General features: G+C 31.1%; 1 protein-coding gene across 4 annotated transcripts in view; it reads right to left on the bottom strand.

Annotated features, from left to right (window-relative positions):
* LOC106464499 (muscle calcium channel subunit alpha-1-like) overlaps window positions 1-14,226 on the bottom strand; it is a 137,996-nt gene that overhangs the window by 50,831 nt on the left and 72,939 nt on the right. For all 4 annotated transcript variants that reach the window (XR_002611763.1, XM_022392237.1, XM_022392235.1 and 1 more), the window contains exons 4-11: window positions 12,580-12,719; window positions 11,821-11,927; window positions 9,711-9,863; window positions 5,770-5,972; window positions 4,026-4,129; window positions 2,309-2,424; window positions 1,791-1,838; window positions 309-414 (exon numbers count right to left, since the gene is read on the bottom strand). Coding sequence is in view for 3 of the 4 variants with exons in the window: in XM_022392237.1 (XP_022247945.1) it covers window positions 309-414; window positions 1,791-1,838; window positions 2,309-2,424; window positions 4,026-4,129; window positions 5,770-5,972; window positions 9,711-9,863; window positions 11,821-11,927; window positions 12,580-12,719 (977 nt within the window). In the remaining variant the exon portion in view is untranslated. The remainder of the gene's footprint in view (window positions 1-308; window positions 415-1,790; window positions 1,839-2,308; window positions 2,425-4,025; window positions 4,130-5,769; window positions 5,973-9,710; window positions 9,864-11,820; window positions 11,928-12,579; window positions 12,720-14,226) is intronic.

The raw sequence follows: 14,226 nt of genomic DNA, 5'->3' as shown, positions 1-14,226 counted from the left end.
ATATATTATGTTGTAAGAGTAAGTTTATAAAAAAAAATTTACTTGCAAGTATAAGTGAATAATCATTTATTTCAGGAATATCGTCAGTTAAAAAAGAAAAAAAATTTTCCGACATACTTATATGAATCCCAAATTTAATGCATTTAAGATTTTCTTCAAACTTATTTGTATAAAATAAAAAAAAAACAATGTGAGCCTAAGTTCTAGAACTACCTCATTTCTTATTCATTACTTTATTCTAGTAAAATTTCTTCCATTCACTACAAAAAATATAATATCAATATACTGGCATGAAAGAAAACACAAACCTTCTGATTGCCCACCAAGATGGGTTTTTTAAGTTGTCTACACTGTTAGTTTCCCCTTCTATCTTGTCTCCAATATCTACATCATTGTGCTTGAACACATAAACATCTGCATAAGACATAAGCATATCCATACTTTATTACCTACACACTCTTTGTTGATTTGTTCCTTTCAGTTATATTATGCATAAAATTCATATGTTTAAATTCAACATATATCTAAGTAAGATTTTTCATCAGTTACAAGTAAAACCCATCTCATAATGACGTGAAAGTAGTTCATTTACGAATTTCAAGTTTTATCTCCAAGAGCTTGCTTTAATATAAACTTCATTCTTAACTTTTATCATATATTATGGAACTATAAAAATAATACTGTAAACACTTACATAACACATAGCAAGAAAGAAAAGAAAAATAATGATGTTTCATGTTTACATTATTGACATTTAGTAAAGATAATAAATTAGCAGTGTGTTTTAAAGAACATAGAATAACAATTATGCATATTTAAAACTAGCTTGGCTAAAAAAAGCTTAATATAAGTTATGTATTTTTTCTAAAGAATGCCTTTAAAATTCAAAACACAGAATTTGCTTATAAAAAGTAATGTATTTTCATTTTGTAACATTGCACATAATAAATGATTAATTTAACTATATGTATCCTCTTTTATTTATTAAAAATTAAACTTATAAAATCATTTTCAATGAATCTCATCTGACTCTAATATTGTTAAGCCAGATTTAGGTACTGAGAAATATCCAGAGACTGGAGATATTTTGTCTGCATTAATGGAAACATTTGTGGAAATACACAAATGGGACACATTCACAAACAACTAAATGGGGGACTTATTAATGGTACAAAACAGTATCACTGAAAATAAAAAAAAGAATAATAATAAGTTGAACAATGCACAAGTAATTTGTTTGTGAGCTCTTTGTCTTACACAAAGCATTGCACCTTGCAGCTATTCATTTCATCAGTGGATTATTGTGAATTGTTTGAATGACAACCAATCATAGTGTAAACTATTAACGTGTTAATTTAATCTGGGCAGTTAATTTTCATAAGACAAAGGAGTGGTATTCCTATAGTATTTACCCCTTACTCTTTTAACTCTGGCATCTCAGTAGCCTAATGTTTAAGTCAATCGTCTTAGGATTTGACAGTAAAAGGATTAAATATGGGGCACTCACACTACAGTAGTCCGTCCAAAAATACATTTTTGCACTAGGACTCAACATGTTTATTGTGTATGGAGGGGAGCCTAAGCAATTAGCCAGTGCTATTACTCTTTTAACATGCTCCTTTAACATCTTTCCCTCACCATTTCAATAATTACTTTCAAAACTGTACATTCAAGAACTAATTTATTATTATTATTATTAATATTATTTTGCTGATGCTTACTTATACATATTATATAACAGTTTTAATTTGAAAAGATTAAATAAAAAGTACACTAATAAATTCATTTACCATGTCTTGAATCTTCACTTCCTTCATTTTCATCTGGATCTATATCCTCTACAAATAGGAAAAGATATACAGATATTCAGACACACAAAAATAACATGAGCTGTCATTGACTGGACTTTTAGGAGTTAAAAGTCAAATAATAAACAGCTCTTAGAAATATCTCAGAAATTCCATTCCAGGTGAGTTCTTGTTACTAAACTGTGTGTAATTTAAACAAGTTACTGGTATAACTTATAATATGAAAATACATGTCCACCTATTCAGGATTCTATAAAAAAAAAAACGTCCTACTATCATTAGGACCAAAAACACAGAGTATCTTTTTTCTATGGTCTGTAATTCTTAACCTAAGTGGATAAATAAATTAATGAATATCAAACTTTACTGAAATAAAACATCTAGATATATCTTCATAACTTAGCATTTTAAAGTACTTTTCCTGATTTTGACAAAGAGAACCTATAGATACACAATATTTAACTTAGAACAATTAAATCTTGTGTGATTTCCCCTCCTACCTGCTTGTGTAATCCAGTCCAAATAACCCCGAAGATCTTCTTCAATTTGTTCCTTTTCTCGAAGTTTATGAAAATCTCCTCTTGCTTTAGCCTTTTCTCTTTCTTTGGTGAACTCCCTGTCCAGCAAAATTATAATTTTAATGCAGAGTTTTGAACAGGATCTATATTCATCCCAAAAAAGCCATCACAAGTTTCTTATATCATGAATCGTGTACCATTAACTGATTATTTTTAACAACTGACATGGAGTACTGTCTACTAAATACATTGTAAGCTGTAACTTGTCACTAAATCTCTTATACCCATAAGTAACTCTAGAGAAGGAGCTCAAGCACTGTCATGAAATATTTTTACCTATTATGTTTTCTAGTTTTCTAATCTACTCATCAATAAATAAAATGCATACATTACTCATTTAAAATAATAATTATCATTTCCTATAATTTAAGAAACCTTTCACAAATAAGTTTTGCAACATGTCACAAAGAACTCTTTACCACCCTACACCTCATTTTGTTGCATTTTATTATGACTTTAAAATACACAAACAATCAACTGCACATAGTTGTATCCAGATATCAAAGGAGAAACAGTACAATAGTCTCAACATAACTTGCTTATCAAAGCAGAAACAATACAAGTCTCTACATAACTTGCTTATCAAATCAGAAACAATACAATAGTCTCTACATAACTTGCTTATCAAAGCAGAAACAATACAATAGTCTCTATATAACTTGCTTATCAAAGCAGAAACAATACAATAATCTCTACATAACTTGCTTATCAAAGCAGAAACAATACAAGTCTTTACATAACTTGCTTATCAAAGAAACAATACAATAGTCTCTACATAACTTGCTTATCAAAGCAGAAACAATACAATAGTCTCTACATAACTTGCTTATCAAAGCAGAAACAATACAATAGTCTCTACATAACTTATTAGAGAGTAGACGACCTACACTCTTATCTACCAGAGTGAGAATAACATCCATTTTGTTCATTTTCTCATACTTGTTTTTTTTTAGTATGTGTTTTAGCCCAAAGGTTCACAATGGGCTGTCTGCACTGTGTCAATTGTGGGGATCAAACCCCAAATTTTAGCAATATGAGCCCTCAAGCTTACTGCTAATCCATAGGAGACTATCATACTCATAAAAAAAGTCAACTTCATCACATAACAGCAAAAATCTATTAAATGTGACTAAGTTTTTTTAGTGTTATCATTTACACTGTCAAAATAGATAGCATTCTAGTTGATATAAAAATAATATACAAACATTATACTAAATAATTCATTCTCATTTCACTGAGAGATTTGCTGTTAAATTTAAGTTATATTCACATTAGGAAATTTTATGGGTTGAGAATTGCCTATAAAAAATTCAATATAAGTTAAATCACTGGGTTTGTGTTATGCCTACTGAAATACATAACATAACAGTCACTAAATATTACTCTGTGTCTTTCTGTCAAATTAACTTGAATATTTGTCTTTAAAAACAGAAATTTTGTTACATGAATATTAATATTTGTTGAAAAAACACTTCAAATTAGGTTTAAAAGTAAAACTCTCTGTAAATTAAACCAGTTATATTATATGTAGTATTCTTCCTTTTATCAACATTAAGTTACTTCACATGTGTGCATATTTGAAACTAACTGATTCCTGATTATGAATGATATAAAACTATAAATAAATTATAAAACTTACCCACTTAGTACACCTAACACAAGATTAAGAACAAAGAAAGAACCAATGATGATGAGGCTTAAGAAATAGATCCATGGCCATTCATTTCCCACAGCATCATTTATCTGACAGAAGATATATATTAACAGTAATAAGTAACTGATTTTTTTGTTTTTTATCCTCACAGAGAATAAGTCACATTTATTTAAGGTGAGCTGAACATGTTTGAATATTGTAATGTTAGACAAACACAGACAAGAACTTTCAAAAATGTACTACTGGAAAAGTCTGAAGATTAATCAGCTATATGAGCAAGGAATTGTCTTAATGTTAATTTGAGAGCTTTATTATAAATTTGAGGTCAGTAACTTCCAAATAAATGTTTACAGTATTCTATATTATAGTAAAACAAACTGCAATTGGTTGAATGTGAACAAATTAAGACTGTTCTTCAAAGTAATGTTAATTTTTTTTTCATAATACAACTTCCAAAGATGAAAATTACCAAATCTTTCAAAGGGTACATGTGTTCTTAGCATACAATATATACATAATAAATATACCATTTTGTCTTTGTATACAATGTACATAACAAGTATAATATGTGTTGTTAGTATACAATATATATAATAAGTATACTATTTTGTCTTAGTATACAAAATAATATAACATAACTTTTAGGACAACATGGGATTTATTGGTCCATCTCAGCTGTTCCATCCTTTAAAATATATTAGAATCATTTTTAAAATAAATCTTAAAGCCAACTCTTACCATTCATATACGTATCAAGCTATTTCTTAAACTAACTTAAAATTACTGCCTCTACAACATCTGAAGGCAACACATTCCAAAGGTCAACTACCCTGTTGGAAAATGAAACTGTCTTAGCTGAAGATGACTACTACCTTCGTAAAATTTATATTTGTGTCCCATAGTCCTACTATTCTCTGTGTTAAATATGAAAAAAAGATGATGCATCAACATTATCAATTCCCTTTACAATCTTAAACACCTCAATCAGATCCCCTAACTCTTCTTTTTCAAGAGAAAACAATTTGAGAAATTTCAGCCTCTCCTCGTAAGACAACCCCTCCCTCCATGGCACCATTCTAGCAACCCTTCTCTGAATCCTTTCCAACAATTCAATGTCTTTCCTAAGGTAAGGAGCCCAAAAGTGAACTCGATATTCCAAATGTGGCGTAATGAGTGACCTATACAATGAAATTATAACCTCTTTAGACTAGTATTCAATATTTCTGTAGATACAACCTAAAATCCTATTTGCCCTACCACTAGCAACAGCACACTGCATAATACGTATACTATTTTGTCTTAGTATACAATATACATAAATATAAAAAGCTCTCTATACAAAAATTAATGACTGTAATTAAGTTAGAATTATTGCTTTTCTACAGATTAGCTTATAATTAAAAAAACGATCTTTATTACTGATATTTCTTTATATGCTGTAATAAAGAAATATGAAAAGAAAATGCAAAACATGTCTTCATCAATAAGCCATCATGCTATCTGAAATATATAAAAAAAGAAGAGTTATATATATATAACACTAATTTAGCAATGCAAATGCAGAAAACCTAATTACCATTAAAACATTGTAGCATAAGATAACCTACTGGTCTGGATGTTCAGGAATCTGTAAAACTGACTGTATGGTGCTTACTATCAAAGGTAAGTATGCTTCAAGTTTTTAAATTATGTTCTATTATAAAATATACAAAAACCAGAGACATCTTACATCATACAGAACATCTGTCCATCCTTCACATGTCACACATTGGAATACAGTTAACATGGCAAGGCCAAAATTGTCAAAGTTTGTGATTCCATCGTTTGGGCCATCCCAGTATTCTCTACACACAAGATTTTCTTTATATTCACTACAATGGAAGCCACTTGATCCAACTGAGCAAGGGTGGGGATCATCCAGTCCAATCACCTCTGAAAATCATTAATATTCAACACCCGATGAACATATTTTTCAGGTACTGTTCTGAATTGTTCACAGTCATTTCTGAGAGCTCAAAAGAAATTAAAAATATAAGAATTGTCTATTTCTTGATACAAAAAAACATAAAAATATACATACTTGTTGTTTGATACAAATATCCTGAACACTTTTTTCTTGACAACTGTCAAATATATTCTTAACTAAGACATTGGAATATATTGTAATTTCATGTTTTAAGCTTGTAAGAAACAAAATGCAAGGGTACATACATGAAATATTATTTATAAATAAAAACTTTTAAGTAAAAGCAGAATGTACAATAATATACCAACCATACTATGTCTGCTATATCCAGTGCCAAAGAGGTATTTAATATCCCAATACCAGGGCCTCTTAGGCCAGTTGGGATAGGATATTAATAATTTAGATTCAATTATGAAAGTAAAATGGAGGAAAACATGCTTCTCCTAAGAGAAATGTTTGGTTCACCTGTAATTATGTGACAATTTATCTTGAATGGAGGTGAAAGCTAGTGAATCAGGCAAATTAACATGAAGTTTGGAATTCATTGTTCATAAGTTCTACAAAATTACTCAATAGACAAAATCTATAATATTAACAGTACAGAACTCAGCTTCATTGACGTATTCCATAAAAGCCAAAAGTTTCTGCAAAAGTACACATTCAGGTCTTTTAAGCAATGAATAAGTTGGACAGAAACAAATGAACTAAACACTAAATCATTGGTTAGCTTCTAATTCTGTACAACTGGCTGCTGGGGGTCAAAAGATGCAAGAAGTGCAAAAAACAGATACCAAGACACACAAAAAAACATGAGAATCATGGAATAAAATTATAGAAACACCTGATTTACGTACCTAGGCAAAAGCCTTAATAGGTTATCCCACAAGTCCATGAGTTGCATATTTCAACCAATGGTTTACAAACAATTCTAAGCCACACTAGTTCTAAAGGTTTTTATATTGCCTGTTAGAATAGTTTATCTTCCTAGTCCATAAAGAAATATATATATATATACTAGTTTGAGACCTAAGAATATAGGCTGCAGGATGTATCTTTTACCTGTACCAAAGAATTAACACGTTTGCAACCATGAAACATCCAATCAGCACAGACATGATTAACTACATGCAGAAACCGTACACAATTTTAGAAACATTTGCCTGAATACATCTGAATAAAGATATGTTCTAATGCTGATTAATGAAGTGTAAAATTAATAGCTATTCCAGCTTTAACAGGATTGAGCTCAATATGAATGTATGTTTATTCATTTCCTATTTCTCTATGCACTTGGGGCTAAAACATGAAAAATAGCAATTCCACACTGCAATGAATCAAGCAATACACTTGCATTTTATCAATACTGGTGTGACAACTAATCAGAATAAATAAACATTGGTTATCAGAGTCAAATGACCAGGCTTTCAATAACAATTTTTCATAAATCATTATAACCAATTACAATATTATTTTTTGGGATATGTTGTTTTTATATTTTTGTTAAATTTTCACTTCTCAACCTCATGGCAAGAAAACTAGATGTTTATGTAGTAAATCAAACATAATTTTACTCATATCTAACAAAAGCTCAGCTTGACTTGTTTTGGTGACTGTTAACCAGTGGGGATACCCATATCTAACAAAAGCTCAGCTTGACTTGTTTTGGTGACTGTTAACCAGTGGGGATACCCATATCTAACAAAAGCTCAGCTTGACTTGTTTTGGTGACTGTTAACCAGTGGAGATACCTATCTTCCACTGGTTAACAGTCACCAAAACAAGTCAAGCTGAGCTTTTGTAGGATATGGGTATCCCCACTGGTTAACAGTCACCCAAACAAGTCATGCTGAGCTTTTGTTAGATATGGATATCCCTACTGGTTAACAGTCACCAAAACAAGTCATGCTGAGCTTTTGTTAGATATGGGTATCCCCAGTGGTTAACAGTCACCAAAACAAGTCATGCTGAGCTTTCGTTAGATATGGGTATCCCCAGTGGTTAACAGTCACCAAAACAAGACATGCTGAGCTTATGTTAGATGTGAGTATCCCCACTGGTTAACAGTGACCAAAACAAGTCAAGCTGAACTTTTGTTAGATATGAGTATCTCCACTGGTTAACAGTCACCAAAACAAGTCAAGCTGAGCTTTTGTCAGATATGGGTATCCCCAATGGTTAACAGTCACCAAAACAAGTCAAGCTGAGCTTTTGTTAGATATGGGTATCCCCACTGGTTAACAGTCACCAAAACAAGACATGCTGAGCTTTTGTTAGATATGGGTATCCCCACTGGTTAACAGTCACCAAAACAAGTCAAGCTGAGCTTATGTTAGATATGAGTATCCCCACTGGTTAACAGTGACCAAAACAAGTCAAGCTGAGCTTTCGTCAGATATGGGTATCCCCACTGGTTAACAGTGACCAAAACAAGTCAAGCTGAGCTTTTGTCAGATATGGGTATCCCCACTGGTTAACAGTCACCAAAACAAATCAAGCTGAGCTTTTGTCAGATATGGGTATCCCCACTGGTTAACAGTCACCGAAACAAGCTAAGCTGAGTTTTTGTTATATAATTAAAGGGCTAAAAGAATTATACAAATTTATTGTGTGTAAAATGAACTTTGGATGAGCTTATTGTTTGAATAAAATAGTGAAGGAAATCCAATGATTTTAATAAGATATTCATGCATAAAGTTTAAGCCATGCACTTTTTGTGTGTTTCTTTGTTCTGAATTCATCCTGAACAGTAAAAATATAGAGGAGGAATAAAATTACACACAAATACATCTAATTTGCAGTGTTTTTATTTCAACTTATTGTAGCTAACCAATTAAAATCGATGATTGATCAGTTCTAATGAAACAGTCATTGATCTTAATGTTTCAACCAATTACCAACACTATTTGTCAAGAATGATGTCTTAAAATAATGTTTACAATTCTTTATATGTAATACAACCTGTGTTTCTGCACACAGTTTAATAAGCCAGTTATAGCTCATTATGCATAATCAGTGTTGTCTCTATTACAGTAAAATTCTGTTACATTTAATATTAAATGTGTATATGACATATATATCAGACTGGCTCCAATTTCTGCATCTCCTCTGAGCAAGATTCAACCAAAGTTTTTTCATGCACCAGACAAATGGTCTACCAAGTAAAAGGTTACTATATAGATACAATTGGTAAGGCACTTTTTACAGTTCAAACTACCATATAATCAATCTAGTACTTAAGATGAGAGATGGTCTGTATTACAAGCCAAACAAATACTGACTTGTTTGGAGACAAAAACTGTACAGTCATTTAGCTATTTTTTTTCAACTTGCCTTAAGATGAATAATTCATACTGAACAACAGGTTAGACAATTAATAAAAATTACTTAACATAGGTAATTCTCTTTCACAGATAACTCCATTAAAACCAAGATAATTCTTTAACTAACACATCAAACAATGAGAAACCTATACATTTTGTGAACATGTCTTTAGTAGGTTCTTTTAATTTTTTATGTGTATCGTAGAGAAACTGTCCTTTTTTTTCAACAAGGATTTCTTGAGCACATTATCCTTTATACCTGCACACATATATATGGAACTTCAAAGTAGTATATAATGAATTCAACTATTGACTACTACGTTTACAAAGGTAATTATTTATTAAAATAGTATAAACAATAACTGTAAAAAATTTATGACTTACTTGTTATGTTATCAAAACAAGTCTTATGCATTTTTCCTGAAAACAGTTCAAGCCCGATGATGGCATAGATGATGATAACGAAAATGACTAGAAGAGCAATGTGAAGTAAAGGCACCATGGCACGAAGAATGGAATTCAATACAACTTGTAGGCCTGAAAACAAAAGAATAACAGTAAGATGTATTAAAAGTCACAAAACTTAAAACCACAAGTCCAGCCTCCAGAAGTGGCTGCATGATTTAAGAATAATTTCAAAACTTTCTATTTTTCAAGCAATTAACACCTATGTAATGGTCTGAGACCTGAAAAAAATGCATGAAACTGTAAGAAATTATCGTCTTCCTCAAATGAACTACTTTCTTCACCTTTGGGCACAATGAATGACTAAACAGGACAGTTAATCTGTTCTTAAAACTTAAGTCATTATTCTTTAGATATTCTTTAAAACAGTGTGCTGAATATCAACATTTTAATTAAATATATAATCTCAGAATGAGTGAAAGATGATAAAAACAAACTTGTCATTTAATTATGATCTTAAAAGTTACTAATATCAATACAAATACAAATTTTCTAAGAAATGTAATACCTATAATACTGTTACGCCTCCAGTCGTTAGTTAATTTTCCGTAAATTCGTTCCGACGAAACTTTAACGACACAAGTCCTTTCTTAAATAAAACTGGTTTATTCTTTCCGAATACAACTTTACGATACACTTAATTTCGACAGTCGCTCTGTAACAAACGCTATAATTCTCACGTGCTTAACAATATTCTCTCTGACTGCAATTCAATTACTCATTACCTCTGTTGTCCCGTCACGTTGTGAACGTCTTATATATACAAGACTAACACATATCTAGTAAATGCTAGGGCGTTCTTGAAGGTACAGGATATTTCTAGAAAACGTGGCGTGATACTAGTCACGTGACCTCGCTGACGCAACAATACCATTATAACCTTCAGTCATTATCAAACCATTACACAAAGACTTCAAAGTAACAGAAATGTCTTATCATATGATAACTAATTCAGAGAGCTAATTGTGGGCTTTTAATTCCCGTTCAACTCATTTATGCAATACCAACACTTGTTTATTGTGATTCTTCTAAAGCACTATAACAGTCTTCAAAGACATTAATGATTATCTAGGAAATGACCTATAGCAAAAAGCTACAATGAGTGTAGAGAATTCTAATGTTGAGATTAACTCCCATTTTTACCAAAATAATGTGCTACATGTATAACCATTTTTATGGCAGATATTACCTTTCTATTGTAATGACGCCTAACAAAATATTGATAGTGCATTAATAATCAAAGGCTATCTAATGATCTGTCGAAATCCAATTTTCATTTTAACAAAGATGAAAAAATTATCCCCTGTCTGTTTAATACAAGCATTTAAGTTAGTGGTGTAGTGGTAAAACTGTTTGTGTCAGAGTGGCAACAAAAACTTTACAAACAAATTTCCATTTCTCTTCTACTAACATTTGTTACTATTAATATAACACTATTTACTACTATTTTTCTTTCTATTTTTACCTACAATCTTTAGCTGTAATATATCTAATCTTGATACAGTATGTTTTCTGTCATGACAATGACGTTTAAGAATAGGTAGAAAAAACACAGAAGATTAACTATATTGGACCCTTTCTGGTATATAGGGCTATTACAAGCAATATTATGTGTAAGTTAGATTGGCTTATAACCAGTTACAAGGTTTTTAAGTTATACAAGATGTTGATAACTTAAAGTTTAAAATGATTACAAAAGATCCCAATCAATTTTGTTGCTTTAATATGATAACACAGTGAAGCTATGTTTTATATCCAGAAGTAAACAAACAAAACTAATATGTTCCAGTTGTCTCAACTGTAATTTGCACAACTGAAACCATAAACTTTATAAACAGTGGAGAAGTGATAATAAATTTTTCAGTTTTAATTATTTTGAAATTTATATTTGTCTGGTGGACTCTTCCATATACCTTTTGTGTGTTCTAACAGATACTAATCAGAATAATTAAAGGAATTTCCTTTTTCTTTTACAGAGTTGCCCATGTTTTATCAATGTGTGAAACAGAAAAAAAACAGGTATACTTACTAGGGACTCCAGATACTAATCTAAGTGGTCTTAAAACTCGGAATGCTCTTAAGGCTTTGACATCAAAACCTTCCTTCAAAAAGGTGGATAAGGCTGTACTAATGATACTATATAGAAACAAAGTTACAAAATAATTGTTAAAACAGTTAGTCTTTATGTAAGGAACAATAAAGCTAGAGCTTCTGATTTTTGGTTTTAACCGATTAACACTGATAAAACACCCTCGATACAAAAACAGTTAAATGGGTTTTACCAATAAACACCAGAAATGGTTATGTAGTTTACATCACATTAACATCTCCACTTTCTCTTACAAAGCTTTAAAATAAATAGAACTATACTTTGTACCTGTTATTACTCCCATAAAATAAATTTGTGCAGAGAATATACCGTACATTAGTTTGCTCATAACAGTATTAGAAATTAAAACTCTCCAAAACACTGATTTTAAGATATCTAAGTAAAACTATAAATCAGCTCAAAACAAACACCTCTTTAAAAAAAATTACACCCAAAAAAACAGAAGTCCTAAATATGACACATACACACACACCAGTAAACAACTATACATATCCTTTTCTTAAAGATTACTTTCTTGCTGTTTCAAAATTACAAATTCTTAATAAAACATTTGTGCAATTTATTCTAACCATTAATGCAGAAAATGGTTGGGCTATGCCTTGACTTCCAGGTGGTTCATCTATGTCAGATTAATTTGACTTGTCAAACATTTAAAGGTATTCTGAAATTTTTACTTACCCTATTACTACTATAATAAAATCGAGTACATTCCATGCATTACGTAGATAAGCACCTGGGTGGAATAAAAACCCATAGGCTATAATTTTCATGATACATTCAATTGTGAAGATCACCAGGAAAACATATTCTACTTTTTCCTAAAAAAGAAAAGTACATACAAAAGTGGTGACAAGTGAAATACATACAAACCTATCAACTCTTACAAATTGTTATAAAAGCTTTGTTTTGTTTAGAATGTTTTTATTATTAAAGTAAAGCCACAATGGGCTATATGCTGTGCCAACGCAGGGAATCGAGCCCCGGATTTTAGCGTTGTAAGTTCGTAGACTTACTGCTGTCCCACCAGGGGACCACGTAGAATGTATCTTTTCAAATCATATAAGTATTTTATTTTCACTTAAGCTTCATTCAGAAATTATTATACTCTTACTACTCACTTAAGTAATTCAAAAAATTAAGTTTTCGTTTAAACTAGCACTAAAAATTTAATTAAGTCCTGATAACGAGCGCGTGACAACGTAGTTCGTCCAATAGATAGACGCTTTAAGTTTGAAATTCATGGACATAGCCCTGAAAAGAGTAATAGGAATAGTGTAATAATTATTATTATTTGTGCACTAATCTCGTGAATTATCGTGCAGCATTTGTCAGTTATAACAGTCAAGTAGAGATGAAGAGGTCTAGATTGAACCTGACCCTCCCAGGTCGTACATTACGACCTGAACACCGATTCAGACATACTACTACTACTTGCATTTCTTCATCCCAGTGGTCTATGCAATCTTGGATTTCTGTTCGACGCAGCTTCGAAATTGCCGAAGTCTTACGAAGATTTTTATTTTCAAATTTACCATGTTGAATAAAAAAGGGAAAAGAACGTGGAAACTTCAACAAAATGCCGAAATTTCCATTATCCCTAGCAAAGTATGCGCTTTGCTCAGCTTATTAGCATGCGTTGTCTGCTAGCCAAAAATCGTCTGCTACTGCACTGTTGTTATATGTTTGCGTTTTCCATCATTCGAAGTAGGACAAAGATTTTTGATATTTGATTGAATATTTTATGCCTAAAGCAAGGTAGCTAATCTTTTTATTTGTCTATTTATGTTTTGTTATTGTTTTTTGGCTGGCCTTACCCTAATTAGTTCACTAGTTCATTGCGGAATGCGCGATTAAATAAACCAAAGGGTTGTGAGCTTCATCCCTCGATCCTCTACTTCGTTGGTCACACTAGCTAGCAGCTATTTTATATTATATTTAAGCAGAACTTCCTTTTCTTAAAAACCTAGAACACTTTGAGATCTGACCATGCCTGAACAACTTATTTAGGAGGGTGTTTAAGGCCTTTTTAATCCACCGTATAGTAACCTAAATTAATATACTTGTGTGAATAATGCAATGCTTCAATTTGTAAATAGAAAATTCGAAGTTTGCTCATTTTGTTTTAAAGTTATTGTAGTTTTAGTAACTTCCCGCAAATAATAAATTGTAATTTCTAGTATACATAAACACTCGTTTACAAGGCCAATAGGTTTAAGGTTTAGATCTATACGCTATTTACGTTTTATTTTAGGTTACAGGCCTATAAACCACTTTTGTTGTATTTTATTAAATATTAATCATGCACATTCCTCTTTAGATCAATTA

Source organism: Limulus polyphemus, unplaced genomic scaffold, assembly GCF_000517525.1.
Source record: "Limulus polyphemus unplaced genomic scaffold, Limulus_polyphemus-2.1.2 Scaffold1669, whole genome shotgun sequence".
NCBI lineage: Eukaryota > Metazoa > Arthropoda > Merostomata > Xiphosura > Limulidae > Limulus > Limulus polyphemus.
The sequence above is the reverse complement of the archived record's forward strand: the minus strand, read 5'-3'. Positions and strand labels throughout refer to the sequence as shown.